Below are 16,479 nucleotides of genomic sequence, written 5' to 3'. Positions count from 1 at the left end.
TTGCTCGCAATAATCGAACGAAATCGAGAACGAATGATAATTTCCTCGAGGATGTCACGGGCAGACCGTATCATGGAGCATATAACCACGACACCCGATAGTATGAAGATACATATTGTCATTGATCGCGATGAACGATAAGCATCGTAGGAAAGGGGTTGAGGAACGCGGAGTAGAGATAAGAGGAAAGTCAATGTATACGCGGCGCGAAGATGCGAGCGCAGGTGCGCAAACATAATGCAATTCAGGTCCGCTTTTATTTAACAGTGACTTCCCTCCAACGCAGGAATTAAAAGCGAATTACATATCTCGCAGTTCGTTTAAATAAAATCTCTTAACGAAAAGGGGTAATGCGGCCGACATACCAGCTGGGCACTAAACGTTGTCGTTGTGTAATTAAAGAAAATATGGAAACACGTGGTGTCCTCCACGCGGCGCGATCGTCTCTCTTTCGCGGATAGATCTCTTTCACCGCAGCCAGCGCGGTGTGTATTGTGCCTCGACGCCGCTTACATGAGCGGGCTTAAACGCACGCGAGTATATCTACAGACGGAACCCGCGGTGCGTGTTGTGCCACGAGCAGAGAGAAACCGCTTTCGAGATACCCGCCGCGCCGCGGCGCAAACTCTTGAGCAAACGTACTTAGGTGGTTCACCGTGGCTAAAGGTTAAACGTCGGCTCTCGTTGATACCTTTCTTCTTCCCGAGTAAATGTAATTAAAAATACTCGCTTGGTTAATTTCCAAACGGGACCAGAACTCGCTCTCAAACCGCGTTATCACCGAAAAATTTTCGTTAATGGCAAGTATACATGAGCGAGTAGCGGAGAAATTTTTAACTGTTGAATTAGTCGTGTTCGGGCGAAAGTAAACGTTGAAAGAAAAAAGTTATATTACTATGAATCTTCTCTCTCTCTCTCGAAAGTAAAGATACGATTATTCGAACGCGATAATGACCAGGAAGAAGCTTATTTGAAAGTATCGTTTAATATCCGAAGTGTCATTCATTTATAGACGTTCTGATAGAAAGAATCACGTGAAACCAGATGTTATGTTATTTTCAGCGGATGGCAAATCTTGTAGGAGACTGACGAATCTAAAAGGAACTTAGTAGTTTCTCATGTTCGGACCAAAAATGTGTAACGCTCACAAAAGCACGGTGTCAGATATCAAATGACGTGTACGTGGTTTTGGATATTTTTCAAATAACTGAGGACGACACTTATATTTTAGTTTGTTGGCCGCTGCGGTATCGGTTAGCTTAAAGCCGAAACGCTGGTCATCGTCTCGTTGGTTCATGCCCTCTCACGGGATTAGTCAAATCCCAAAATAATACCGTGGGCGAGAATGAAGTTTGCATATATGATACAAATCTCTGTGACAATACATGTAAAACTTTCACGTGATCTATTAATTAACTGTGACACTTTATCGTAGTATTCAATTATTTATATGACACTATTTATATGTATCCAATTTTCGTTTTAATACTCAAGCCAAAGTTTCAGTGGAAATTAAAACCGAATCATGTCGAGAATTTGAAATCCTTTTTGATACAAAGTGCATTGATTGAATAATTGAATAGCATTATTTCTACGAGCCATCGGTATAATCCGTTAACTTATTCTGCATTAAAAATAGTACAAGTTATCCAATAACACGAAGTCAGGCAAGAGTGTTTTGACAGTAAACTACAATTTTACTCTGAGACAGTCGTCCGGTAGAAGTTCGAGAACGAAATACGGGGTAAAATATAGATTCCGGGTTTAAGTGGTGGGGATTACGGTCTGTAAGGGCAGGAATATTAAAGTTGAGGGTGACGGTTAAAAAATGATACAGCTATGAGTCAAAGAGTGAAAAATCACAAGTTGGTGAAATTTCGGCGTAAAAAGCTGGAGGTAGGGTGCCTGTATCCAATTTCCAATACTAATTAATTTAGAATACAACACCGTAAGAATATTCATCAACGAGTTACGAACGATCTCGTACGGCACAGCGCGTATTCCTCTGTTTTGATTTCGAACAGCGGGCCGCGCAGACAGCGAGAGTAGATTTGAAAATAACCCATGGCAGGAGAAGGCCTGTCTATTAATAGTGGACCGGAGAGTATCTTTGTCGCGCGTGCTTCGGCAGCGTCTCCGACGGTTTCGCAGCGAAATTCGTCAGTGGATTTACCGTTCCGCGATACATTCTTCGCACGTACACGTCGCACGAAACCGCGTAACTCAATCGGAACACGATGTTACGCACAAGTTTGTCTCCGTACTCGGCGACCGTCGTTACCTGTTAAACCCGATGGCGTTGATGGATGGGATCGAAGCATCGCGAAATTAGATACCAGAGCCGGAGGACAGGTTGGATTAGGAAGAGGACAAAAGCGGAACGGTGACACAGAGTGTGAGAAATTACTCTAAGAATCATTCGGAGGTTGCATGGGAGATTGCCCTTTACCAATAGAGACGAACTGGAAGGAAGTTAAAACTACACATTCGAGTGAATCTAAATAAAGAACTATGCGAGGCAGTGGATGAGCAGTGGGGCGGAGCTGGCTGCGAGAGGGAATATGCGGTGAGTAAGAATGGTACAGCGAACCGCATGCAGCATCGAGGCGAATACATTCCCCAATGGCGTACGGATCAGCGACCGCGAAGGAAGAACGTCGGACGTTGCCGCGGCGGAAACGTCCGCAGAGCACGTAGCGCGGAACGTACAAGAGGGACGCGGTAACACGAGGTTCTCGTTATTCAAGTGGTTCAAACGATCCGGTAATCGCGAGTCGACGGTGGACAAGCGACGAAAGACCATCGACAGATACGAAGAGGATGAAACCGGACGGCGGCGGAGCGTATCGTCGAGCGTGGAGAGTGTAGACACGTTTTACAGTACCACCACTGTTCGCAGTTTCGCGTTTCACACGGGCACGCTCGGCAAATGCGATGGACTGTCGTTAGACATCCTCGAGCAAGCTGCCGAAGTTGGTCCATTCGCGGCTGGAGCCACAAAGGTCGCAGTTGGCAATAAAGAGAACGAACCGGTGGATGTTGCTTCCACGTTGCCTGCGAACGCTCATTCTCATCATAGAGACATAACTGCCAGATACTCGCTGCAACCCTCGTCCACGTTTAACTCCTACAGCCACCTAACTGACAGACGACTGTTCGAATCGTTAAAGAGACTAGACGATCGTAAAGCTCATTATAACGTGAATTCTGCGCGAAGAAGGGTGCACGTGAAGGGCAAGCGACGAGCACCAAATCCTCCCGTAACTTCGATTAAGGCAACCGAGGTAGATGATCGCGAAATACCGAAGAACAGCGGCAGGCGAAAGCGACGCGCACCGAAACCGCCGGAGAGGAACGTTGACGGTGATTCGTCCGCGAAAAAGTGCGAACCTCAAGTTACCGATGGCGGAATGGACGTAGAAGCGCGACAAGAGGACGCGCAAACTCTCAGCAACGACACGCTAATGCTTCAAGGTGGTGTTCTGTTATCGAGAAGAGAGCCTAAGCAGAGTGCGAAGGAGAAGAACGCCGCCTCGTCGGACATCCTTCAGGATAATCAGACTGTGATCCCTAGCATCGGAACTCTGAGCACAGCCATGCCACGACCTTGGTACAAACGAAGCGTTTTCGAACATTCTCGGGATTCCGGAGCGTCTAGGAAGGGAGACGTTCTACGAGGGCCAACGAGCTCGACGTTTGAAATGAAAGAAGACTGCATCCCGGCGAGCGCAGCTCCTTCCACGAATTATTCTATGGACGCGTCTTTGTCTAGATTGAGTTTCTTTCATCGCGGTGGACACGCGGAGGACAGGAAGAAGGATGCGAAACGAAAGTCCGGCTTGTCGATTCTGACTAACATCAGCGAACTTGACAAAGAAGCCGCAGCGATCGTACAAGAGGAACAGGCGCGCGCTAGGGCCTCGATGCTGTTAAAAACATCGAGATTCGTGGACGCGTTCGAAAAAAGAAACGAGATGAACGAGGAGCTCGTTCAAGACATCGTCACCTCTGCGATGGAGAGTTCGTCGCCCAGGCGCGGCACGCGGGCTCTGATCTCCAAGTTCAACGCCATTAGCAACATTACCAAGGTCACGGTAAATGCAAATTTCTTCGCGAAGAACGCCAGGGATCATCAACCGTCGAAATTCGATCGAGATGTAGTGAGAAACGCGAGAGGCATTGATCACACCAGTGATTGGAAGGATCATTCAAAATTTCCCGTGCAATCTACCAGCAGGCAAAGTAGTCACATCGACAAAGATATTTCTAGATATTTTCCACAACAACAAAACATAACTAGGAATAAGCTGGATAACGCAGACTTGGGGTCTAAAGTTTCGGGAACAAAGAATAGAGAACAGAACGATCGATTGGCTACTGAAACTTCCAACAGAATATCATTTTTGCAAAGCCAACTGGCTGCGAATCGTATGAATGAACGAATTTCTCAGCGAAACGACGTCGCGTCTGTAACACAAGAGAAGATTAAATCAACACAGAAAGTTGGCGAAAGAAAGGAAAGAGAAACCAAAACGAAGAGTGAGTCTCCGCGAGGATACTTTTCTACTCGTGATTCTACAGGGAACAAGCAACACGTGACATCGAATATCTTCGAAGAACCGAGAAAGTTGGATAAGCGACGCTTCGATGGTGTGCAGAAAGAGTTCTCGGACATATTCGACGAGATCGACAAGCAGTTGCGTATGAAAGAGTTTAAATTCATCGATCGGGAGTCTGCTCGCGGCAGCAATGCCGCCACTAATCAGGGAACTAAAGTTCACGAGGAAGAGGAAGCTGGAATATCAAGTAAGGTAACGAAAGTACTCGATATCCTTGTAGAGGCGGAGAAAGATGCGAAGATAAAGAGCGACGCGCAGCCGGGGAGATCGATACTCGTTGCGGATGCCGGTCGTTCAACCGATCTGAGAACGAAATCGGGTAAGACCAGGTCGCCGTTATTGAACACTATCGAGGATCCGATTACAACGGATTTGAAGGAGATGTTGAAGGAAATGAAACACTCGTTACCAAAGCGTTCGAAGCCAGGGAAAACTATGACACATAACATCGACATGACGGAGAGACCAGCTGCAGGGAAGGAAACGGCGACCGGTCCTTCCGGCAAGACTACGTATTTTGTTTCTGCGGTAACGAAAGTTGAGAATATCGCTCTGCAGAATGATTACGAGCTAGATAAACAGAAGGTATCATGTTCGGTGCAAACGAGCGGAAATGTACGAAGATTGAATCAAACCCCCGCGTCGCGGCCATCCACCTCGGGATGGAAGGAGGAGAACGTTTTGTACAAGACGTCCGGGAAAAACTTGGGCGGTTCTGGACTGGTGAAGAATACGTTTCAGTTGATACGGCCGAGGGATTTCGCCGAAATCGAAGCGACAAAAACGACGAGAACCCACTTGAACGAAAACACTTACGCGAATGTGATCGAGCAATCGATCTACGCGAACGCTCATGTTCCACCCTCGCCAAAACAACGTGCCGTTCCTGCAAGAAGTGGCGTTACGAAAATTGGTAACGTCGATGAAGTACCGAAAGTTCCTTCGACGAATGAACAGAAATTAGACGTTAACGAAGACGTAGTTGGAGACAGCGAAGAAGGTAATGGTTTCATTGACAATTGTTAAAAATAGTTTCGGAGACACAGATTCCTTTGTATGAATCATCTGTCCAAATTTAATCCTTAATATCAAGCGTTCTTGTTACTAGTATATTAATGTTTACGCTGTTCATCGCAGATGATAGTACATCGGGTAAGAACATGAATACGCTCGCCATAAACCGATTACTTAGAAAGTTAGAAGCGGCAATTGCATCGGGCCACCATCAACAAGCGGCAGGTTTAGCCAAGGAGCTAGCACGGCTTAAGATCCATTGTTCCGTGATTCGACAACGATCAGCTCGTCTCAAAGATCAGTTGATTAAAGTCAATATGTACATTGAAGACAAGCTTGCTCACCAGGGACCGATACCACTCCAGGTAAATAGTGCTACTCAAATCAGGGTAACTGGGGTTTGCCAATTCATATGATGATATTAGATGCTATACTAAGCCGGAATATAATAACAGCTACCGAGTAGGATGACAGTGGCCGAGTTGAAGGCGAAAATACACACGGAATTCGAGATACCGACAAACGTGCAACGATGGATCATTGGTAAAAATTTGGCCGATCGCGACGACGCGACTCTTAATGAATTACAGGCTGTAAATGGATCTCCAATATTTTTGTACCTCGTGGCACCAGGTGAATAAACAAAAATCAAATTTCAGTGAAACAAGCACAATATAAAAATGTATTCATAAGCAATATTATTTCAAATAATGTTTACGTATTATTTATAAATTATTTTTGTATACATATGTACCAATCCATTTCTCTTAATTAGCATTTTTTCATTTCAATGTAGAACTAAGATCTAAAAATGCGGTACAAGTGGAAAAAGATGAAGAGATAGAAGAAGCACCGAGCGTAATAAACGATGATGCCAGTTCATCAACGAAAGTATTACAAATCGTTGAAGAAGATCATGAAGAAGTCGAAGAACCTCAGGTGAGATATGAATATAATGACATCAATATTCTTCAAAAATTTTAACAAATGTAATTGCTACTAGGAGGCAGATGAGAGAAACATACCAGAAGAGGTGAAGATGGACAGATACGAGGAATTAATTTCATTAGAAAATTGCGATGTTATACCAAACTCCGAGCCGATAGAATGTCCCGTATGCTTCGTTACATACGGTCCTCGTGAAGGAGTAATTTTGAGAGATTGCTTACATATGTTCTGCAGGTATTTTTTCATTATAACTTAATAGAAAGTTACACAGTTTTTGTACAAATTTGATCACCAATTTTTCTTAGGTCATGTATTGCTAATACAATTCGATACTGCGAAGAACCCGAAGTAAAATGTCCTTATAGAGATTCAGAATACACCTGTGAATCAACTCTCCAAGAGCGTGAAATTAAAGCAGTAAGTTGATCGTAGGAAATCGATATAGAAATGTTAAAAAAAAAATGTTTGACGTGTGTTTAGCTTGTCGAACCAGAGGTTTATCAGCAACATTTAGCGAAATCAATCGCTCAAGCGGAGAATAATGCTGGGAACAACGCGTTCCATTGTAAAACTCCCGATTGTCCCGGTTGGTGTATTTACGACGATGATGTGAACAATTTCCTGTGCCCTGTGTGTGGTAAAAACAATTGTCTCACTTGTCAGGTCAGTACGAGTTATATACATATTGTATTTCATTGATAAATATTCATTAATAAAATAATGAAAATTCTGAATATTCATATCATAGGCCATACACACTGGCAAGAACTGCAAACAGTATCAGCAAGAATTGAGATTATCGAAAGAAACAGATCAAGAATCACGAAGAACAGCCGAGATGCTCGAGGAAATGGTGGATAGAGGTGAAGCTCTCGCTTGTCCCACGTGTGCAGTTGTCTTGATGAAAAAATGGGGTTGCGATTGGTTGCGTTGTTCGATGTGCAAAACCGAGATATGTTGGGTGACCAGAGGTCCCCGTTGGGGCCCTGGAGTAAGTAACTGATACGAATCATGTGTTATTGAAAAAAGAAAATGCGTAGAACTATGATTATTTTATTTCTTTATCGATCATATTTCGGGGTTTTACAGGGAAAGGGGGACACATCTGGAGGCTGTAGGTGCGGAGAAAATGGAGTCAAGTGTCATCCTCGTTGCAATTACTGCCACTGAAAGCCGCCATACGATACAATTATTGCGAGGACGAACAATGGAAACAATAGAAACGAGGAAATGTAGTACAGTTGGTACACACATCTCGAGGCAAAATATTTTTTGTACAATTATTATCGATCGCACATGACTGGATGAGTCACTAGTCAAATGGCTTGATACGTATTTAATACTGTTTGATAACCGATAAAACTGATATCGGTAAGATACATACGTATACCTTATATACGTTGCTTGCTCAACTGTTAGCCTTATCGCGGAACCGTCCTTTAAGGAATTGGAAATAATGAGATAAAACGGCGAATATCTCGTTATTCAAACGATGGATCTAATAAAGGGCACAAGAAAATAAATTGTACTTCACTTAAAGCATCATGTGCATTATGAACTTTTAATAAATTATAGGTACAGATTGTTTTGCAATTATACAGGCACCGATTGCTTATTGCTTGTCTTTAGGATTTATCTCATTTGTACCGATCTGTTTCAATCGTGTCACCAGTGTTGATTGGTGGTGCGTCAGTTGTTGACTCAAGTTAACGCCGCCTGCACTTTGTAAGACTTGAACTAAACCGGATTGAGCTGTTGTGATGTCCATTGTTCCGTATCTCAGAAAATCATCAAATTTCAGCACCTTTCCTTCCAACATTCCCCCTGCAAAAAAATACAAGTCGGTTAAAATCGAATAAAATTATTCTACCATTACCCCCGTTACACAATAATTACCTAACGTGTACATTTTCCTGCATTTTTTAATTATCTTTTGCAAGGCAGTTACATTTATCTCAGGGCTGAATACAAACGCAGTCATATCACTGACTAGCGGGGCAAGACCTTCGTATGGTGAATCCTTAATGATGTAACGTACTAGGTAAGGATTATAGTATTTATAATACATGTTTGCTCTGTACAATGGAACTTGCACATCAAACTTATCTAATCCGCTCATGCTATTCACGTGCAAACAAGCTACCATTTTTGAAGTGTCAAACCAATTACGAGCCTCTCTCGCAATGATTTTATCATAAGGTCCGAGTTCTTTTTCCGTCTTACTGACATTTGCATTAAGACATAGTTCTTCCAATGTTTTGCCCTCGTTAGGATTGACGAAGAATGGTGTTAAAAGTTCATTCAATACTCTCTTTTTAAAAAATATTTTCGGTTTCCTAATATTTATCTTGCCCCTATAACGCTTCTGTTGGTATAATAATTGATTCGGCGTCAATTGAAATGCTGCAACAAAAAAAGTATATCATAGTTGCAGAAAATATAGATTACGTTTGTCATATTTAACAAAAATATTTACCATGTTTTTTTAAGACTGATAACACACTGCTTGTATCGAATTTAGAATGAATTTTTTATTATCAAAATGGAAGCATACTTCAAAAATGAACTTCGAGATTAATTCAATTTACACACTGCTTTTATTATATGCATAAGTGATTTTATTTTAAAAATAGATACATGATCGGTACGAATTGAAAACAAATACAAAAATGTATATATATGTATATATATATATACGTATATACAAAATAAATTTTTTGCTTGCAATGACGTAAGGCACTTTGGAATAAATCATACATATTTTAAGTATATACTATGTACGTGTACGCGCGCGTGCGATGAGTGTAAGACGTATATTTCGTGTATAATGTGTTTTCTAGGCTTTATGCACAAGTACATTTTTATCTATATGTGTATGTATATCTTTGAACTCCGCAGCTACGTTATAAATTCCCTTTCTCTATATTATGCAATATAATTAATGGTACCGCTACAATAATTACTGGATTCATGACGAGCTTCTATACTATCACCAAAATTGAGCGATTTTCTATTTTTTCCTAATCGAAGCATTGAACGTATGCCACCTTTCTTTCGCGAACGTTTGTATCGATCATCTAAAGCTGAATTAAGAGATGCTTGTTTGACATCCCCCCGACTATTTGGGAAACCCTCACGGTCATCCTTAAAATTATTGCTGCTCGTTATTTCGCCGTGCACGTCGTCCACGAGCCAGTGCTTCCTCGGTGATGTATACTTATTATTGCAACCGGGTATTGTGTACACATATTCCGACTGGGTAGGGTCTACAGATTTCTCATATCCTAAATTACGCTTCATACTACCATCGCTCACGACGCTACCCTCGGTAGTACTTTTGCTCTTAGTCTTTTCGTAATTTTCTGAAAATTTATGTCTGGTTTGCTCCTCCGAATCGGTCGATTGATTTACAGATTTTTTATTCGGCTGTTCTTGATTCTTGTTCTCACGTCCCTCTCGTAATTTTTTATTTCTCTTGTAGGTATCCGTATTCTTGGCATCTAACGCAGCGTGTCGTTTCTCCGACATGCTCTGTCTACCTAAAGCATCTCGAGAAAATTTGTTGCAGGAAGAATTGAATTCTTCCAAGGATAACTGACTATCATACGTTGGATCTCCAGAATACTGACTGTCTTTATCGTCCGTGTTACGTTTAGCTTCATTGTGTTGTGACTCATTGGAGTCTTCTAACAATACTGGTTCAGCACGATCTTCACGCTGCCCTATAGAAATTTTCTTCACGTTACTCGAGGGCTCTATCCACGTCTTATTGGTAGCGATGCAGTAACTTTCGTTCCTTAAGCTATTCTTATTATACTGTTCGGTTAATCTATCGATAACTGGATTCCATGGAGATGCCGTCACGCAAGATAATAACCCACCATTATCCAAGATATCGGTTTGAGAGTTTATGTTGTTCTTTTCCTTTATCCTACCTTCGCTACCTTTTGTAGAGTCTGATATGTATATACTGTTAACTGATTCTAGTTTACGAAGTGAAGGCACATTTTCAGGCAAATTTTTCTCATTTCCATCGTACGAAGATATCCTCCTAGCAATTGTAAGAGTGATAACTCCTGTTACAGAGCTGTTGGTATTGAGCATTGCTCTTCTAAGTGTTTCCATCGCGTCCGAGTTCGACAGTCCTAACAATGATACTCCGTTAACGTTGAGCAATTGATCATTGGTCCTCAATCTTCCATCCCTAGAAGCTGCTCCTCCGTGAATTACACTTTTAATAAAAATCCCCAAGTCCATGTTAGTATTTTCATCTGTATTTGTTGTCTTTCCCTTAACACTGACGCCTAATCCAGCTTTCTCTGAATCATGAACTGGTATATCTAACGTTAGTATCATGCGATTTTTTCGTGGCGATAAAACGATATCTTCTGTTGATGATTTTACTGGTTTGAATGCACATTTATCATAGCTATGGGTATTAATTTTATCTTGAATTTCAATATTCTTTTTTAATGGTGATGTGTTCGATGCGTTCCAATATTTTGCATTGTCTGTAGCCTCTGTTGGTTGACTCGTGGAAGTGACTTGAGAATCTGATTCTGGAATATTGGAAGAAATTTCTTCCTGGCGTGATACTACAATCCTTACCTTCCCACCAGATGGGATACTTCTTAACAGTGAGACCACTTCCGCTTGACTTTTACCTGTCATTTCTTTGTTATTAACTTCCAACAGCCTGTCGCCAGGCCTCAATCTGCCGTCCTCAACCGCAGCACCTTTTGGTAATATATTCTTAATATATATAGGACAATGACCTCCAGCTGGATTGTCACGTGTTGTGACACTAAATCCAAGACCATTACTGCCTTTTGTTAATTCTATTTCTATCATGCGTCCAATTTTGCGTGTGTTAGCAGTTTGCAGCAAATTATAATTGCTGCATTGAAGCTTTTTGATATTATCATCAATTTCCTTTTCTGATCCTCCACTGGTATTCCCATGATTTTTGTGTAATGATTTCTCGTGCGGTCTTTTATGTTTCACGACAGAAATTTGTAAACATGGTTCTGTCATGCAGGTACGAAAGATCTCCTGCACTTTGGAGAATGGTATGTGCAGCAGATTATGACCATTTATTTTAATGATCTTATCGTGCAAGTCAATCTGTCCATCTCTAGCAATTCTACCATTAGGCTCGATACCTTCGACTCTGAGTCCTTGATCATTGCCTAATAGATCGTAACATGGCACCACGTGTAGCCCCAGTGGCCCTGCTTCACTTTTTATTACAATGTCTCTAATTTCTCCTTGATCTCCTGATTCAAAATTAGCATTCCCATACTCAAATGACACTTTGGCATCTTGTCCCAATGGCTCCCTACGTCTAGATTCCCTGGGAAGGGACTGAGCAGAATACGCTGTCAAACATGGTTCTCTAGTTGACAGTGCATGCATTGACAATCTTTTGGTACTTTCTCTTTTGATACTGCTAATAGGTATAGAGGAATGTGTATCAATTCCGTAAGATGGTTCTTTAGAGTCTGGGTGGAAAAAGTCAGGGCTGTTTGTTCCAACAGAACTTGCCCCATCACCACCACCATGTGCAGCATCATTGTTCACAAAGTGAGCAACAATCTGCTCTCTATCATCAGCTACATCACATAACCTATCGTCTGGATCTAGGAGACCACCACCAGTTAAGGAGGATAAGCTGTTTATAGTTAATGAATTATCATTTTTTCCAGTTGCCTTTTTATACCTCAGGATAGCCTCGTGCATTAAATCTTTAACCAGTAGGGTTCCATCCCCGCAAGGAACCACCACTCGAACGTTGTCGAAACACACAGTTACCTTCATGCTCGCTCTGATTTCATATTCTCTTGTTATATGTTTACCGAGCGGGTATTGATTACTTCCGACACAATAGCACGCTCTAAATCTTCGTTCGTGTATCGGTAAACGAAGAAGCAAATTGAGGTGGAATGTACAAAGTCGTGAACTACCGTTCCGTAATACGATTATCTTCTCTTATCTGTCTTGCACTCCCATATTCCCATAATGAATCACCAATGTCGTATACTGGACACTGTGTTCTTATTACTATCAATTGTTTCTCGTAAAAATGTAGTATATATATCAAAACTGAACGGATATATGCTCAAAATTTAAAAAAAAAACTCTATCACGACTGATAAGGTGGACGCGTACGCCCAACTTTATCACAACATCAAATATGCGGAACAGACGCACTCGCCATTACAACATTTCATTCCACTGTCCCTTACGACAACCCGACGGAACGTAAGGAACATGCCGATACAAACAGTGTAGCCAACAAAGTAGTATGATATAGCGCCTCCATTTTCGATGAAAGGTGGATGGTGATGGACAACGTTTTAACTTAAAATAAGAAAGAAATGACATCAACGATACTTACCTTTTTTCACGAACTGTGCCATAATTTAGCCGTACTGTTCTTGAAACGGAGACACAAAACGATTCTTGTATAAAATGTTATACTTTTATCACACACTATTTCGCACTCTTATTTACACACTAACCATACCGAAATGGTTCACGTCCACCGATTCTTGTTCAAGTTTAAAACTTGAAGGCTTATCTTCAATCAGCACAAGTTTCATTGATTAGTTCTATTGCAATTATATGTATTAACGACGGAAATATAAATCTATAAGACAGAATTGAAAGAATATTTAACGATGTCATATACTATGAATGCTATCATTTGTATGTAAAGGTGCTGAACAATTCAACTTATTTACAATAGACGAATAACCAATACTATATTACTACGCAACGTTGACGTGTACCTCGTGTAAATTGTTTTTACAAATCCGTACAAAATTGTAATGAAAAATGCCTTCTTTACTTATAATATTACATATTCCACTGATGTGAAACGATAAGAAAGCTGGAATTCTCGATGGACCAGACGATTCGTCTTACACAATCTAAACCGTCACCTAGCCGAACCTTACGTAGATTTTGAAACGTCAAGTCCTACAGAAAATTTCTAGTGATTCAACCACTTTTTCATTACGTCATTATATTTCGATAGCACAACAGGACACAGGCTCTTTTAATTTCGCAAAAAGCAAGATGAAGTGGTTCGAAGGTAGCATCAACGAAGCAGTGGCAACATCAAAATCTAGGAAAGCAATTTTCGTCGTTTTTATTGAAGGTACATTTATAATGTTAGGTTAACCTGTGATTTGTCCTGATATTAAACGTTTTACCCTATAGTTCTTTAAAATGAAGTTCATGCATTTTCTTCCTTTATATCTTACACTAACAACTGCACTAATATTGCAAAACGATTCATTATAGAAATTATTTATAGGCAAGGATGACGCATCTGTACAATTTGCTGAAGCAATCAATGCCATGGAAGTTTCCAACCGACTGGAACAAGATGATTTTGTAGCAATAAGATTGGAAAGTGGATCCGAGACTTATGGCTTTTTTACTCAGATTTGTATCCTTTTGTATAATAAGCTTTTAATTTATCAAGTAGATAACTAAATTTTTATATCATGCTTTATAATTCAAGAATGAAAATTATGTATATCTCATCTTTAAAAAGTAAAAGTATAACAAAAGTTTAATTATTAATTTTACGTCATGTTTCATATAGATTCAACAAAAGATTTATATTTTCCTAAATGTTTACGATTAGACAAATGGGTATCTGTGCCATCTTTATTCCTTATTGGCGAAAATGGTGCACCTTTGGAAATTATTGCTGGCAATACAACAGCTGCTGATTTAGCTTCTAAAATTGACTTAGTATTAGCAAAAGTAGGAAAGAACAAAAATGCATCTACCAACTTAATAGATGCAGAACAGAAAACTACTGCAGACAGCAATATGACAGACTCTAATGTAAAGGTTGATGTAGATGAGAAAAATACCAATGCAATACAATCGAATGTGCAACACAATGAAGTACCACAAGTACCCCTGGTGCAAACTGTCTCAAACAGTGAGAGTAGTGACGTAATGAAAAGTAACATAAAAGAGGAACCGTCGACAAGTTTGAAAGCCAGTGGATCATCGGAATCGGTTACAGATACAACTGGAGCACCCAAGGAGCTAACAACAGAAGTATATAGTGAAATAATATAAATAATAATAATAAAACACATTAAACTATGTATCTTTTATATCCTTAGGAAAAAGTAGAAAGAGCACGGAAATTAATAGAATTACAGAAGAAACAACGCATAGAGGAGGAGGAGAAGAAAGAGAGAGAAAGAGAAATAGAACGACGTAAAGTTGGTCAAGATGTACAAAACTTGCGAAGAAAACAACAAGATTTAGAGATGAAGCAAGCTTATGAAGAAAGATTGAGGGAAAGAGCTGATGATGCTTTGGCTAGAGAAAGGATCTTGCAACAAATTGCTCAGGATAAAATAGAAAGAAAGCAAAGAGAATTAGCAAAACAACAGGTTTGTACGAGAAAACTATTTTTATTTAAATTGTTTGATTTATACTTATCCAATTTTATTAAATGTAGCAACAAGTAAAACCAACCATCAATCCACCGGAACCACCGGAATCGTCGTCACCAATGACAACAATCATCAGAATACAGTTTCGATTGCCATCCGGCAATCCTTACGTTGCGCACTTCGAACCAACAACTACCCTACGCGAGTTACGTACTTACGTTGTCCAGAACATCGATTTACCTTTCCGGCAATATGCAATGTCCACCTCTTTTCCGAGACGAGAATTAACGCACGAGGACGATGATAAATCTCTCATAGAATTGGAACTGGTTCCTACAGCAGTTATATTGATCTTGCCTCTAAAAACTGTAATTTTACCTCATTTGTTATAATAATTGTAGCCATAATATTGGTTTCATGTTCTTTAATGATTTGATTTGTGATTTCAGCCAAATGCTACGACAACCGTTACATCCGCACAAGATGTTGGTGTTGTACCACGATTCATTTGGTCTACTTTCGCAATTTTTTCAGCCGTTTATTATTATGTAATAGGCTACTTTACTGGTGGACGCAGAGATGTACCGAAACCACCGAGCAGCTCTGCTGAAAATAAAAATGCAGAAAATAATGCGAGTGGTGCGGTTGCATCAAATGTCCAGAGTACTGCTAGCACTTCAGGGTAGGTTTCATATTATAAAAGTATCTATTGTATTAAGTACAAATGTGAAAAAAATATTATTTGTTCTTCAGTTTGGTTAGAAGATACGTAGGCAATCGAGTAAGCACCACCATAAAAACTGAAGGAAACGTACATAGATTGCACTCAGGTGGAGAGGATAGTGATGAAAATAATACGTGGAACGGTAATTCAACGCAACAAATGTAGACTATTATAAATCGACGAAGTTCCAGCGGGTTTTACTGTTTCGCTAATCAGAATTTTAGATACGCAACAGATATATCTTCGATTACAAATATATTTTGTTAAACTTTTATACATTTTTGTCCTATCGATATCACAATCGATGGTCACGTTTTCACGGCTATGATTACGATGACAATTTATTTAAAGGATCAACAATTTGCAGTTACGAAGAGAAGTTTATCTGTGTCATATACTCAATGAGAAATATTCAATTATTTGCAATGCTGCGTTACTTCACATTATTGAAATCAATAATCTTACTAATCACTTTAATAAGTTAAAAATGATATAAGGACCAAACGCAGTCATCCAACTGCAATACGACAGATGAGCTGACATGAAGTCGATTTCGAATATATATCCCTATATTCGTAGTAAGAGTATCAAACTTATTGAAGGTCTTATTTTAGGTCTATCTTAGGCACGTGTATTCTCAGATTTATTTAAAACAAAAATTATTTTATTATATCATGTTAATCAAAGTTACTGTATTTTCGGATAAGAATTGTGTTAAGAATAGCAGTCACACACATACACA

The 16,479-nt window shown here is 40.1% G+C and overlaps 3 protein-coding genes across 4 annotated transcripts; 2 read left to right on the top strand and 1 right to left on the bottom strand.

Moving 5' to 3' along the window:
- Positions 1-1,234: 1,234 nt before the first annotated feature.
- On the top strand, positions 1,235-8,179 carry LOC108630025 (uncharacterized). Its single transcript, XM_018033074.2, has 9 exons — positions 1,235-5,619; positions 5,757-5,998; positions 6,089-6,266; positions 6,430-6,572; positions 6,637-6,815; positions 6,887-6,998; positions 7,062-7,244; positions 7,330-7,572; positions 7,671-8,179. Exons 1-9 carry the CDS (start codon positions 2,577-2,579, stop codon positions 7,749-7,751), a joined length of 4,404 nt encoding a protein of 1,467 aa, XP_017888563.1. The 5' UTR covers positions 1,235-2,576; the 3' UTR covers positions 7,752-8,179.
- LOC108630026 (partitioning defective 3 homolog) lies at positions 8,111-12,843 on the bottom strand. Of its 2 annotated transcripts, XM_018033076.2 has the most exons (3): positions 9,545-12,835; positions 8,478-8,984; positions 8,111-8,405 (listed from the first exon to the last, which is right to left on the bottom strand). In XM_018033076.2, exons 1-3 carry the CDS (start codon positions 12,396-12,398, stop codon positions 8,194-8,196), a joined length of 3,573 nt encoding a protein of 1,190 aa, XP_017888565.1. In that variant the 5' UTR covers positions 12,399-12,835; the 3' UTR covers positions 8,111-8,193. The 2 variants fall into 2 exon arrangements, 1 of the variants encoding a protein (XP_017888565.1); XR_001916869.2 differs by lacking the exon at positions 8,111-8,405 and having other exon boundaries at positions 8,899-8,984; positions 9,058-12,843.
- Positions 12,844-13,432: 589 nt separating this feature from the next.
- On the top strand, positions 13,433-16,453 carry LOC108630027 (UBX domain-containing protein 4). Its single transcript, XM_018033077.2, has 7 exons — positions 13,433-13,743; positions 13,903-14,037; positions 14,239-14,666; positions 14,735-15,010; positions 15,079-15,381; positions 15,463-15,695; positions 15,767-16,453. The coding sequence occupies exons 1-7, from the start codon at positions 13,662-13,664 to the stop codon at positions 15,900-15,902; spliced, it is 1,593 nt and encodes a 530-aa protein (XP_017888566.1). The 5' UTR covers positions 13,433-13,661; the 3' UTR covers positions 15,903-16,453.
- Positions 16,454-16,479: the final 26 nt, after the last annotated feature.

This window comes from Ceratina calcarata, unplaced genomic scaffold (assembly GCF_001652005.2).
Source record: "Ceratina calcarata isolate Rehan_Ccalc_2016 unplaced genomic scaffold, ASM165200v1 scaffold62, whole genome shotgun sequence".
In the NCBI taxonomy this organism is placed as follows: domain Eukaryota; kingdom Metazoa; phylum Arthropoda; class Insecta; order Hymenoptera; family Apidae; genus Ceratina; species Ceratina calcarata.
The sequence above is the reverse complement of the archived record's forward strand: the minus strand, read 5'-3'. Positions and strand labels throughout refer to the sequence as shown.